General features: G+C 32.5%; 3 protein-coding genes across 3 annotated transcripts; 2 read left to right on the plus strand and 1 right to left on the minus strand.

Annotated features, from left to right (window-relative positions):
- Positions 1-4,247: 4,247 nt before the first annotated feature.
- LOC115966837 (LRR receptor-like serine/threonine-protein kinase FLS2) lies at positions 4,248-6,325 on the plus strand. The gene is made up of 2 exons (XM_031085986.1): positions 4,248-4,659; positions 4,939-6,325. The coding sequence occupies exons 1-2, from the start codon at positions 4,559-4,561 to the stop codon at positions 6,323-6,325; spliced, it is 1,488 nt and encodes a 495-aa protein (XP_030941846.1). The 5' UTR covers positions 4,248-4,558.
- An 807-nt stretch (positions 6,326-7,132) lies between these two features.
- On the plus strand, positions 7,133-7,794 carry LOC115967388 (receptor-like protein 33). The gene has a single exon (XM_031086471.1). It carries the CDS (start codon positions 7,133-7,135, stop codon positions 7,766-7,768), a length of 636 nt encoding a protein of 211 aa, XP_030942331.1. The 3' UTR covers positions 7,769-7,794.
- A 731-nt stretch (positions 7,795-8,525) lies between these two features.
- On the minus strand, positions 8,526-9,979 carry LOC115968853 (diphthamide biosynthesis protein 3-like). Its single transcript, XM_031088369.1, has 2 exons — positions 9,600-9,979; positions 8,526-8,798 (listed from the first exon to the last, which is right to left on the minus strand). Exon 1 carries the CDS (start codon positions 9,849-9,851, stop codon positions 9,603-9,605), a length of 249 nt encoding a protein of 82 aa, XP_030944229.1. The 5' UTR covers positions 9,852-9,979; the 3' UTR covers positions 8,526-8,798; positions 9,600-9,602.
- Between the last annotated feature and the right edge of the window lie 4,029 nt (positions 9,980-14,008).

Consider the following 14,008-nt stretch of genomic DNA (forward strand, 5'->3'; position numbering starts at 1 on the left):
TACAAGGTTACAACTAATTTTGTAACTAAATTTTGTCCTTCCTAAATTAATTTAAAAATTACAAGAAAATCTTGGTTGAGCTTTTGTTAAAGCTTCACTTAGATTTTAACGGGGTCATGAGGCACTCAAGTGTCATTGTTGTGCTCATCATCATCGAGGATAAAGACATTATTTATGCTAGTCATAAGTCCGTTTGCAAGTTTTTCACGCTTATGCTTTTGAGTCATTGAATAATATAAATGTTTTTGTCATTACAAGCATCAACATTATTGATTTTTAATTTTCTTGAAATTTTGCAAGTATGGAGGATATAAGAAGAAGATGTAATCTAATAGTGGATTTGTCAAAATCCACCTCTAATAAAAAGATATTAAATAAGTTTATAATATAAGACTACAACTAATTTTGTAGTTAAACTTTGTCCTTCCTAAATTAATTTAAAAATTACAAGAAAATACTGGTTGAGCTTTTGTTAAGGCTCCATTTAGATTTTAACGGGGTCATGAGGCACTCAAGTGTTGTTGTGCTCATTGTCATCGAGGATAAAGACATTATTTATGCTAGTCATAAGTCTGTCTGCAAGTTTTTCACGCTTATGCTTTTGAGTCATTAAATAATATAAATGTTTTTTTCACTACAGGCATCAACATTATTGATCTTTAATTTTCTTGAAATTTTGCAAGCATGGAGGATATAAGAAGATGATGTAATCCAATGGTGGATTTGTCAAAATTCACATTCAATAAAAATATATTAAGTAAGTTTGTAGCATAAGGTTACAACTAATTTTATAGCTAAACTTTGTCCTTCCTAAATTAATTTAAAAATTACAAGAAAATGTTGGTTGAGCTTTTGTTAAAGCTTCACTTAGATTTTAACGGGGTCATGAGGCACTCAAGTGTCGTTGTTGTGCTCATCATCATCGAGGATAAAGACATTATTTATGCTAGTCATAAGTCTGTCTGCAAGTTTTTCACGCTTATGCTTTTGAGTCATTGAATAATATAAATGTTTTTTGTCATTACAGGCATCAACATTATTGATTTTTAATTTTCTTGAAATTTTGCAAGCATGGAGGATATAAGAAGAAGATGTAATCTAATAGTGGATTTGTCAAAATCCACCTCTAATAAAAAGATATTAAATAAGTTTATAATATAAGGCTACAACTAATTTTGTAGTTAAACTTTGTCCTTCCTAAATTAATTTAAAAATTACAAGAAAATACTAGTTGAGCTTTTGTTAAGGCTCCATTTAGATTTTAACGGGGTCATGAGGCACTTAAGTGTCGTTGTGCTCATTGTCATCGAGGATAAAGACATTATTTATGCTAGTCATAAGTCTGTCTGCAAGTTTTTCACGCTTATGCTTTTGAGTCATTAAATAATATAAATGTTTTTTTCACTACAGGCATCAACATTATTGATCTTTAATTTTCTTGAAATTTTGCAAGCATGGAGGATATAAGAAAAAGATGTAATCCAATGGTGGATTTGTCAAAATTCACCTTCAATAAAAATATATTAAGTAAGTTTGTAGCATAAAGTTACAACTAATTTTATAGCTAAACTTTGTCCTTCCTAAATTAATTTAAAAATTACAAGAAAATCTTGGTTGAGCTTTTGTTGAAGCTTCACTTAGACTTTAATGGGGTCATGAGGCACTCAAGTGTCGTTGTTGTGCTCATCATCATCGAGGATAAAGACATTATTTATGCTAGTCATAAGTCCGTCTGCAAGTTTTTCACGCTTATGCTTTTGAGTCATTGAATAATATAAATGTTTTTGTCACTACAGGCATCAACATTATTGATTTTTAATTTTCTTGAAATTTTGCAAGCATAGAGGATATAAGAAGAAGATGTAATCTAATAGTGGATTTGTCAAAATCCACTTCTAATAAAAAGATATTAAATAAGTTTATAATATAAGACTACAACTAATTTTGTAGTTAAACTTTGTCCTTCCTAAATTAATTTAAAAATTACAAGAAAATACTGGTTGAGCTTTTGTTAAGGCTCCATTTAGATTTTAACGGGGTCATGAGGCACTCAAGTGTTGTTGTGCTCATTGTCATCGAGGATAAAGACATTATTTATGCTAGTCATAAGTCTGTCTGCAAGTTTTTCACGCTTATGCTTTTGAGTCATTAAATAATATAAATGTTTTTTTCACTACAGGCATCAACATTATTGATCTTTAATTTTCTTGAAATTTTGCAAGCATGGAGGATATAAGAAGATGATGTAATCCAATGGTGGATTTGTCAAAATTCACATTCAATAAAAATATATTAAGTAAGTTTGTAGCATAAGGTTACAACTAATTTTATAGCTAAACTTTGTCCTTCCTAAATTAATTTAAAAATTACAAGAAAATGTTGGTTGAGCTTTTGTTAAAGCTTCACTTAGATTTTAACGGGGTCATGAGGCACTCAAGTGTCGTTGTTGTGCTCATCATCATCGAGGATAAAGACATTATTTATGCTAGTCATAAGTCTGTCTGCAAGTTTTTCACGCTTATGCTTTTGAGTCATTGAATAATATAAATGTTTTTTGTCATTACAGGCATCAACATTATTGATTTTTAATTTTCTTGAAATTTTGCAAGCATGGAGGATATAAGAAGAAGATGTAATCTAATAGTGGATTTGTCAAAATCCACCTCTAATAAAAAGATATTAAATAAGTTTATAATATAAGGCTACAACTAATTTTGTAGTTAAACTTTGTCCTTCCTAAATTAATTTAAAAATTACAAGAAAATACTAGTTGAGCTTTTGTTAAGGCTCCATTTAGATTTTAACGGGGTCATGAGGCACTTAAGTGTCGTTGTGCTCATTGTCATCGAGGATAAAGACATTATTTATGCTAGTCATAAGTCTGTCTGCAAGTTTTTCACGCTTATGCTTTTGAGTCATTAAATAATATAAATGTTTTTTTCACTACAGGCATCAACATTATTGATCTTTAATTTTCTTGAAATTTTGCAAGCATGGAGGATATAAGAAAAAGATGTAATCCAATGGTGGATTTGTCAAAATTCACCTTCAATAAAAATATATTAAGTAAGTTTGTAGCATAAAGTTACAACTAATTTTATAGCTAAACTTTGTCCTTCCTAAATTAATTTAAAAATTACAAGAAAATCTTGGTTGAGCTTTTGTTGAAGCTTCACTTAGACTTTAATGGGGTCATGAGGCACTCAAGTGTCGTTGTTGTGCTCATCATCATCGAGGATAAAGACATTATTTATGCTAGTCATAAGTCCGTCTGCAAGTTTTTCACGCTTATGCTTTTGAGTCATTGAATAATATAAATGTTTTTGTCACTACAGGCATCAACATTATTGATTTTTAATTTTCTTGAAATTTTGCAAGCATAGAGGATATAAGAAGAAGATGTAATCTAATAGTGGATTTGTCAAAATCCACTTCTAATAAAAAGATATTAAATAAGTTTATAGCATAAGGCTACAACTAATTTTGTAGTTAAACTTTGTCCTTCCTAAATTAATTTAAAAATTACAAGAAAATGCTGGTTGAGCTTTTGTTAAGGCTCCATTTAGATTTTAACGGGGTCATGAGGCACTCAAGTGTCGTTGTGCTCATTGTCATCGAGGATAAAGACATTATTTATGCTAGTCATAAGTCTATCTGCAAGTTTTTCACGCTTATGCTTTTGAGTCATTAAATAATATAAATGTTTTTTTCGCTACAGGCATCAACATTATTGATCTTTAATTTTCTTGAAATTTTGCAAGCATGGAGGATATAAGAAGAAAATGTAATTCAATGGTGGGTTTGTCAAAATTCACTTTCAATAAAAATATATTAAGTAAGTTTGTAGCATAAGGTTACAACTAATTTTATAACTAGACTTTGTCCTTCCAAAATTAATTTAAAAATTACAAGAAAATGTTGGTTGAGCTTTTGTTGAAGCTTCACTTAGATTTTAACAGGGTCATAAGGCACTCAAGTGTCGTTGTTGTGCTTATCATCATCGAGGATAAAGACAATATTTATGCTAGTCATAAGTCCATGCAAGTTTTTCACGCTTATGTGCTTGAGTCATTGAATGATATAAATGTTTTTGTCACTACAGGCATCAACATTATTCAACCGCTTGACTTAGTAGGTAATTGCAGAAACACGAAATTGTTAAGTACCAACTGACGGCATGTGTTCAGTTAGTTCTATCTATAAATACTTTCATTGCAATTTGCATTCCACCACGCATCTAATTAGAACATCATCATGGAGGTTTCTTTTTGTTGCAACATGTTGATGCGCTTCCTTTACATAATCTCTTTGTTTCATCTTATGCATTCGTCTCCTTCCAGGCAACTCTGCCATGAAAATGAGAGGTCAGCCTTGTTGCAATTCAAGGAAAGCTTTATCATAAACAAGTCTGTCTCTTTCTATGATCCTATTGCAAATCATAGGGTTGAATCTTGGAAACTAGAAGGAGAAAAAAGTGATTGCTGCTCTTGGGATGGTGTTGACTGTGATGAGGACACAGGTCATGTGATTGGCCTTGACCTCGCAAACAGTTGTCTCTATGGTTCAATCAACTCCAACAGTACTCTCTTCCATCTTGTTCACCTTCAAAGCCTTAACCTCGCTTACAACAACTTTAACTACTCTCAAATCCCATACGAGGTAGGCAACCTTTTTAAAACTGACATATCTCAATCTCTCTTCTTCTATGTTTTATGGTCAAATCCCATTTGAAATTTCAAAGCTGTCCCAATTGTCATCCCTAGATCTGTGTTGCAATTATGATTATGATTTGCCTTTAGGCAAATACCTCCTGCAATTCAAAGAGTTAGGCTTAACAAGCCTAGTTAGAAATTTAACCCGCATAGAATATCTTGATCTGAGTGGGGTGAACATATTCTCCACGGTGCCTAATATCTTTGCGAACTTGTCTACTTTAAGGTCCCTTTATCTTCATGACTGTGGAATGCATGGGGAATTTCCAAAAGGCATCTTTAAGCTACCAAATTTACTGGTTCTCGACATGAAGTATAACGAAGTTCTCACTGGTTCTTGGCCTGACTTTCAAAATTGGAGCTCTCCCCTTGAGGATATGACCCTTGCAGGTACTAGTTTCTCTGGTGAGCTACCAGCTTCAATGGGAAATCTCGGCTCCCTGATTGCTTTGGATATGTGGAATTGCAACATCTCAGGGTCCATTCCTTTTTCAATCGGTAACCTCACAAATCTCAGTTACCTTAAGCTTTCACAAAACACTTTGGTTGGTAACATTCCATCTTCAATTGGAAATCTTATCCAACTTATGTTTCTAGACTGCTACGCTAATCAATTGACTGGTCCAATCCCTTTTGAGCTTGCAAACATTACACAATTGACTACTCTTAGCTTAGGAAAAAATCAATTAACCAGTTCAATCCCCTTTGGGCTTGCAAAGACACAACTAAGTTTCCTTTACTTGGGTTTTAATGGATTAACTGGTCCAATCCCTTTTGATCTTACAAACCTAACACGACTAACCATCCTTGGCTTGGGCAACAATAAATTGACTGGTCCAATCCCTTTTGAGCTTGCAAAACTAACACAATTAACTATCTTTGCCTTGTCAAACAATCTTTTAACTGGTCCAATTCCTTTTGAGCTTGCAAACCTAACACAATTGACTACCCTTAGCATGAGCTATAATCGATTAACTGGTCCAATTCCTTTCGGGCTTAGGAAGCTAACACGATTAAATAACTTGGATCTTGCAGGCAATAAATTTCATGGTCAGTTTCCAATCTTAATTTTCAATCTAAAGAATCTTAAGGCTCTTGATATTTCTGATAATCACCTCAGTGGTATTAGGTGGATTTGCAACATGACTTCTCTTGATGTCATTGATGTTTCTGATAACTATTTTAGTGGCTCACTTCCTCAATGCTTGCACAATATGCTCCAAGGAAGCAAATTGAGAATGATTAGTTTGAGAGGAAACAAATTCCACGGATTGTTACCAAGATCATTAGCCAATTGTACAATGCTAGAGGCCATTGATGTTAGTAACAACCAATTCAATGACATTTTTCCCTCTTGGTTGGGAAATCTTCCAAATTTAAAGCTTCTCCTCTTGCAATCAAACAAATTCTATGGTAAAATATTAGAAAATCCTGAATCCAATCATGAGTTTCCTAACTTGCGAGTACTTGATCTCTCTTACAATAGTTTTACAGGAAAATTACCCTCAAATTCTTTCAGGAATTGGAATGCCTTGAAATTGGACAATGAAGACCACCTGACATATATTCAAGCAGAAAAATCTTCCCGTGAGGGGAGTTTCAATGCATTTTAGGCTGTGTTTGGTTCGCGTAAAATCATTTCCGGAAAATATGCTATTTTCCGGAAATGCTATTTTCCGGAAAGGAAAATGTTTTCATGTGTTTGGCTGTCACAAAATTCATTTTACGGAAAATTAATTTTGGTGTTTGGTTCGTTTAATCAGTTTACCAGAAAATACATCAAATCCGGCGAAACGCTCGTCCGACGAGCAGCCGACGAGCGTCCGACGAGCGGCGCTCGTCGATCGACGATCGCGCTCGTCGATCGACGATCGCGATGGACGAGCACGCTCGTCGATCGACGATCGCGATCGTTCGATCGCGATCGTCGATCGACGAACGCGATCGTCGATCGACGAACGCGATCGTCGTTCGACGAACGCGCTCGTCGATCGCGCTCATCGATCGACGAGAGACGAGCGCGCTCGTCGATCGCGATCGTCGATCGACGAGAGACGAGCGCGCTCGTCTGTGCTCGTCGATCGCGATCGTCGATCGCGCCGACGACTCGATCGACGATCGCGATCGTCGATCGCGCCGCTCGTCGGCGCGATCGTCCCTCTCTCTCTCTCTGATCTGGGCTCTCTTTTCTCTCTCGCGCGATTGTCCCTCTCTCTCTCTCTTTTTCCGGATTTCATTTGAAGTGAAAATGAAGACAGAATTCATTTTCCGTGGTCAAGGCTTCAAATTTCGGTCAACCGGAATTCGATTTCCGGAAAATAACGTTTTCCGTCACAGCCAAACACCCCATTTTCCGGAAATTGATTTCCGGAATTCGTTTGAAGTCGAATCAAACACAGCCTTACTGGTACACTTATTCAATGAAAATAACAAACAAAGGCATAGATATGGTATACCACAAGGTCCAACAATCCTTTAGAGCCATTGATATGTCAAGCAATAAGTTTGTTGGAGGGATTCCAGAATCTGTTGGAGATCTAAGAGGGCTTCATATGCTTAATATTTCCAATAATATTCTCACTGGACACATTCCACCATCTCTAGGGAATCTTACAAAGCTAGAATCATTAGACCTTTCTCAAAATAAGCTTTTAGGGGAGATTTCACAACAATTAACACAACTTACTTTCCTTGAATGGTTCAATGTTTCTCATAACAATCTCACTGGCTCTATACCACATGGGAAACAATTTGACACATTTGAAAATAGTTCGTTTCAAGGAAATTTAGGCTTGTGTGGGAATCCATTATCAAAGAAATGTTGGAATTTTGATTCTTCACCACCTTCACCTTCAATTTCTGAACAAAGTCAAGACTCATCTGGGTTTCTCTTTGATTTTGGTTGGAAAATAGTTCTTGTTGGGTATGGATTTGGACTAATCATCGGAGTGATAATTGGCAATATTGTGGTAACAAGAAAACAGGATTGGTTCATGAAGACCTTTGGAATGAAGCAACGGAGACGAAGGCACATGAGAAGGGAACCTAGAAACTGAGAACTCACACCTTGCAAGGAAATAAATATGCCCAATCCTTTAAAGTTTTTTTTTAGCCTTTTTTTTCTGTGTTTTGGTGTTTAATTTGTTTCTTCTTTTTTATTTTTTATTTTTAATATTTTGGGTTGGGTAGTATCAGTATTAATCTATATCATATCATGTGTAATGTGTTTACTATGTGTAATTAAAACTGTATTCTACATATCATGTTGAATTAAGGTTGTATGAATTATATCTTTCCATTAGTTTTTTTTGGAAGTTTAACACAAAATCAATAGTATTACTATTGATGTAGCTGTGACAACTAATTGAACGACAGCAACGCAAGAAGAACTCTGCCATCACCTTTTTTCCTGCCTCATCTACTTTAATCACTGTCTAAACAATATGTGGCTGGACTAGTGGTTTTCACTTTTCACCACATTTCCTAAAATAAACAAGATGGACATTAAATCCATTAAGCTATCAGTGTATTGTCTATCGATATGAAACCCCCTGCATACATTAAATACATTCTCAACATAACATTTAACAAGTTGCTGTAACTTAAAGAATTTGGGATAATAATATTCTCATAGAAGGGATAGTACCACTATCTCTCATTTTAAATAATTTTTAGAAAAATGTGAGAGACAACATTTATTTGATTTTGTATGGTTTACTTGGGTTCTTATTTTTATTTTTTTTAATGTCACTGGTCTTAGATCTAGCTTATGACATACAACCATTCAAGGATTTCACAGTGTCATACACCAACTGAGAGATCATCACACAAATTATGTTACGTGTATAAAAGTGTCAATAGGATCTAGGAAAATATATCATAATTCTAGAGAACTTTTCGTGGATGACACTAACAACAATTTCTATAAATATGCTATAATTTCAGTCAACAAACTCTTAGGTAGAATAGCAAAAATCCTCAATCATCAGTTGTACACCTATGACTTGTCAAGCCCGGACAAAACTTAGTTGTGAAAGAATATCCTCATTCCTCTGTACCACTTTTCACCCCCACAGCTCATACAATCTGCAACACACAAGCATTGAAGTCATGAGCAAATGTGTCTTCAATGATCAAAGTAAATATCTTCCATTCTACCACTTTGAGCAACAATACAACCATCATGAATCACAAGCAAACAAAACTTGTAATAGCAGTGATTAGGCACAAGTTAATATACAAGAATCCTCTTTGCTATTAATAAATGTAATGCAAATTCTCAGGAACGCACCACACCACACCAGCCAATGAACTATAGATAAACTGGCACCTTCCTCCACCCATAATGATAAATGATGGAATGGTGGGTTAGAGGCTGTTGATTCAAGACCGCTGGGTGCGTGTTTAAAATACTATTTTGGTCCCTAAATTTTACCAAAAGTTTGTTTTTCATCTTGAACTTTAAAAAGGTTCATTTTTTGCCCCTAAACTGCTTTCTGTCCATAAACTATTGAAAAAAAAATACTTTTTTCATCTCTATTTTAGTCTCTAAACTTTTTTTTTAATTAAAAAAAAACTCTTTACAAAGTTTAGGAACAAAAATAGTATTTACCCATATATTCACACATACACACACATCAGAAATGCATTGATTCCAAACCTTTCAGGCCTTTTTACAAACAAAGAGCACGCAGTTTTGATTGATTCAAATAATTAAAAAACTACAAATTGCAAAGGCAAGCAATAATGATTTTCCTCATATTACGTTTCAACAATTCACAAATTTCCCACAAATTAAATAGCACAGAAAATCAAAAGCTTCCACTTTTAGATGCGTGTATATGAAAAAGAATCAGAAAATTTGATAAAAGTGAGAGAATCGCTTACTTATTAAGCAACGGCGATAGGTTGGGTAGGGGTGTTGTCGTTATTGTTGGTTTTGGAGTCGGCGAGAAAGTCATCGAGGTTGTAGATGACGGTGATGTAGAGAGAGCAGCTAGGGCACCGGGCGATCTCTTCGCCGAGTTTGAGCTCGTCCTTTGTGATCTGAAACAGGTCCCCGCAAGGGCATGGATACGTGTAAGCCTGTAGCTCGGAGTTCCACTCCATGTCCTCGATCTCTACGTCGTCGTACGACATCGTTTCTTCCTTCTCTTCTCCTTGCGTGCCCTCTCGCTCTCTGTGTTCTTTTTTTTTTTTTTTTTTTTTGAGAAACTCTCGCTCTATGTGTCGGCGTCAAGACTCTGAGTTAGGGTTCCGGGTTTACCCCTTCCTAACACGAGGACTATTATTTATGTCAATTTTTTTCTATTCTTTAAATAGGACAATATTTTAAGTAAGGATTAGTACGAATTATGAAAATATAAATTTTAGTTACAAAATTAGTTGTATTTTTTGTTTTAGAAAGAAATTAGTTGTATTCTTAAACTACAATTTTACTCAATATATTTTTATTGGAGATGAATTTTTATAATTATACCATTAAATTACATTTTCTTCTTGGGCCAAAATGGGGATATACCAATTTCGCTGAAACTTTTTAGTAAAATGTTTCATGTCTGAAACTATTTAGGAATATGCCATTATTTTAAACTCAATTTGCCGAAAATCAAGTTATAGACAATCGAACTTATAAAAAAAAAAATTCCTACATGGAACTCGAGTTCCATGCAAGATTTTTCAAACAACTCGATTTTCGACAAATCGAGTATTTCAGACAATGGGCATTTTATTGGAAAGTTTCGGCAAAAGAGGTATTTTGTCATTTTATTCCTTCTTCTTATATGTTTTATACTTGCAAAATTTCTAGAAAATTAAAAATAAATAGTTATATCATCAATAAATTGTTTTAATTACACGTTTTGTAGTTTAGAGTTATGTATAAAATATAAGCTTATAGATCATGTAAGTACGCAATTTGAGTCTCTAACCCAAAGGATAAATGAATTTAGGCCCAAAAAACCTAATACAATGAATTTGTAGAAAGTGGGTTAAAAAACTGGGATTTAATGAATTGGACAACAAGTAAAATGGATTTAGATGACAAGAAAATGAAGATAGACTAGATTAATTTAAAGAAAATCGTCATCGGCACAGTCTGAAGAGATCAATTCTTATATATTTCTCTCAATTCAATTCTTGATAGTTACAGTGTTTTTCTCTTAATTTCTCGATCTCTTTCTCTCATTGCTTTCTTCCTATTTTATACTATCCCTCTCTCTTTATATTTGCCTTCCACGTGTAGATTAGAGTGTTAGTGCTGATCTCTGTCACATCGGCGCCTTCCTGAAATCTTTGGAGAGTAGCTGTAAGGCTAAAAGCTAATTTTCAAGTATCACTTCCTCATTAATGCGGCCAGAGAGTTAGCTACAGAGCATTTAATGCGGTGGTAGCAGCTTTCCCTTAAGATATTTTATAACTTTCTTCTATCTTGTTCCTTTCTGATACTTACCCTCATCCATGGAATGATCCAAAACGTTACCCTTGATAGCAGACCATATCTTCTGACCTTAGCTTTGCTCAGCCGATGAGAGATTCTCTCTTGGACCACCCTTCTGGATGGCTTTAATCAGATTTCACTTCTTCACTTACTAACACGAATCTTTATGAAAGTGTTTACCCGTCCTCGGATTGTCTAACGTCCTCGGATTGGGGCTTGACCCAATATATACATAGATATGGGCTCTTGGGCCTATCACCCCTATAAATCATATAGTAAATAATATCATATTAACACAAACTTTGACATGTGTATTAAGAGTGTAAAAAACATGCAATTCAACGATTAAATTTTCAAAATATGTAGTAATATTTATTTTATTGAGTAAGGTTGTAGTGTTAAGTTACAACTAATTTTGTAGCTAAACTTTGTCCTTTATGAAATCTTTGGTGATAATTTCTCTTTAGTATAAAACACCAATTAATTTTATAAAAAATAAATATTAAAAAAAATACTAATTCTTTTGAACAAAAAAAACACTAATTAATTTTTATTGTAAGTGTAGGAGATAATAAATTTTACTAGTTAGGTTAATTGAGACCCAAATTATATGTCAGTTAAGAATTAAACTCCCCGCCTGTGTACTTTTCAAATCAAACATATTTTTTTTAATAAAAAAGATGTTATCAAGTGAAATTCATCTCCTCTCTTGAATGGAGGAGTGTGAACATGAAACATAGTTGAGGTATGCTATTTAATTTGCAGGGGTCAATTTTTGCATGTGACTTTGCAAATCTTTTACTTTAATATGACTCATCATGTCATTACATGCTTGTGATGCAAATACAATAAGCATGTAGTTTAATTTTTGCAGTGCAGTGTATTAATTTCTTATTAGCCTCATCACACGCGCTTTGCGAGTGTGATAGGGCTTTTTTTTTTTTTTTTTTAATTTTTATTTTATTTTGAGTTTAATGTAAATTTTCAATTTGAATTTATCTATAGTTAGTAAGATTACACATGAGTGAATTTTTAAGAAATTAAAATTTAGGATTTGAAAATAAGTAAGTTAGTGAGATTACACAGGAAATAATTTTTAAGAAATTAAAATTTAGGATTTGAAATAAGTAAACTATTAGGTTTAGTGTGTGCTAGTTTTTTTTTAAAAAAATGTATTAAATGTGCGTGAGATATATTCAAATAAAAAGTATGCTAATTTTTAAGAAAAAAAAGTTTATCTAGTAGTTTTTTTTCTTTCAATTTTGTTGAATTATAATTTTAACCCTATTTTTTTATTTTTTAAGAATAAAGATTATCTAATTAGATTATGGATATTTTTTACATTTTTTGAAGTTATAACTAACTTTCTGAATCCTCTTAATATATAGTGAAGAGATTAACAACTGAACATCCATGTTGCATTGTGCACAAGAATTGTGGATTGCACTCCTAATGATATCTTCAAAGCAATAGTGTTATTGGTAGGAGTATGTGCTGAGGGGTTTTTAATCCAACTTACCGCTCAAGCAACGAAATGGCTTATTAACACTAATATAAACATTCTTTTAAATCAAATTATTTCAAGCACTCCCAAATAGAATTAGACTAATTATAGTTGACTATTTGAATTAGGTAGCACCATTAAACTACAAAGCTTTTAATCTCAACACATTAATTCCAATAAATTTTTTTAAAATTGTAAAAAAAAAAAATTGAATAAAATAAATAAAATAACATATTTCAAACACCTAAGTTTCAAGTCACACTTAAAATTCAAACTACGATACAAACAAAACTATATAATTAGAATAATTGGTTATAATCATGGTTTTAAAAAAAGGAACGATCAAAGAACCGTAATTTGGTTTGATGGTGATTTTTTTATTTTATTTTTATTTAAGTGGAACCACTGATTCTTACAAGTTGGCAGGTTAAAGGTTTAGTACCCTATTGAAACAGTCAGTTCGATCTAATTTTTAAAACTATGGTTGTAATGGTAACTTCCAATAGTCTCAATCTTTTGTGCCAAAAAGAATATAACTTATTACTACTTATACTATTTTGTTTTTGATTAGCAAGCAATAAATTTATAGTATAACAAAAATCATAATAAATTCAAATTAAGTATCTTTATATTTTAAGTTTAGATGCATGAATTTGCATATAATATATAACTGATACAAAATCAATCAATCATCAATATTCAATATATATATATATATATATTTATATATATTAGTAGAAACCTTATGTTGGAGAGTATGAGGTTGTGCCATGTGGTGCATTCTTTGAAGTTCTCTTTATTTAGTTTTCTACTTCAACAAAGTTTGCATTTATATTAAAGTATTAGTTCATTGAATTAGCCAATAAAGTAAATGCATATAATAATTATCTATTGTTATACATTAATTATTTATATTTAAATGAATTTTTTAATTATTTTTATAAACTCTATATAGAAAATAATTTTTAGTTGGAATGATAATAATAAATTTAGAATATGACATTCTTACTTATATTTAATTTTTTTGACAACAATTGTTACAAAAGTCATGAAAAAAAATTAAATATTTGTGAATTCATTAAAATTAATCTTAATCCTTTAAGTTTCCTAACTCCTTTGTGTGTGCGTGTGCGTATACATATGTTTGTGTGGAACTAATACGGTAGTATATATTCTATGTAATTAGAAAAATTACTAATATAATAAATATGTTTATTTTGTTATATTAAGCATAATGAAATTTTAATATCATTTTTCTAAGATTTATATGAGAAATAATAGGTTTTTTTTTTTAATTTTTATTTTATTTTATATGTGAGAAAAAATTGATTTGAAATATGATATTTTTACTCA

This window comes from Quercus lobata, chromosome 11 (genome assembly GCF_001633185.2).
Source record: "Quercus lobata isolate SW786 chromosome 11, ValleyOak3.0 Primary Assembly, whole genome shotgun sequence".
Classification (NCBI taxonomy): domain Eukaryota; kingdom Viridiplantae; phylum Streptophyta; class Magnoliopsida; order Fagales; family Fagaceae; genus Quercus; species Quercus lobata.

Excerpts from the sequence above, each read along its gene's own strand:
- LOC115966837 (XM_031085986.1), top strand. The coding sequence starts at position 4,559 with ATGGTTCAATCAACTCCAACAGTACTCTCTTCCATCTTGTTCACCTTC. Across the intron at positions 4,660-4,938 it reads ACTCTCAAATCCCATACGAG|GTCCCTTTATCTTCATGACT; the intron begins GTAGGCAACCTT and ends GTCTACTTTAAG.
- LOC115967388 (XM_031086471.1), top strand. The coding sequence starts at position 7,133 with ATGAAAATAACAAACAAAGGCATAGATATGGTATACCACAAGGTCCAA.
- LOC115968853 (XM_031088369.1), bottom strand. The coding sequence starts at position 9,851 with ATGTCGTACGACGACGTAGAGATCGAGGACATGGAGTGGAACTCCGAG.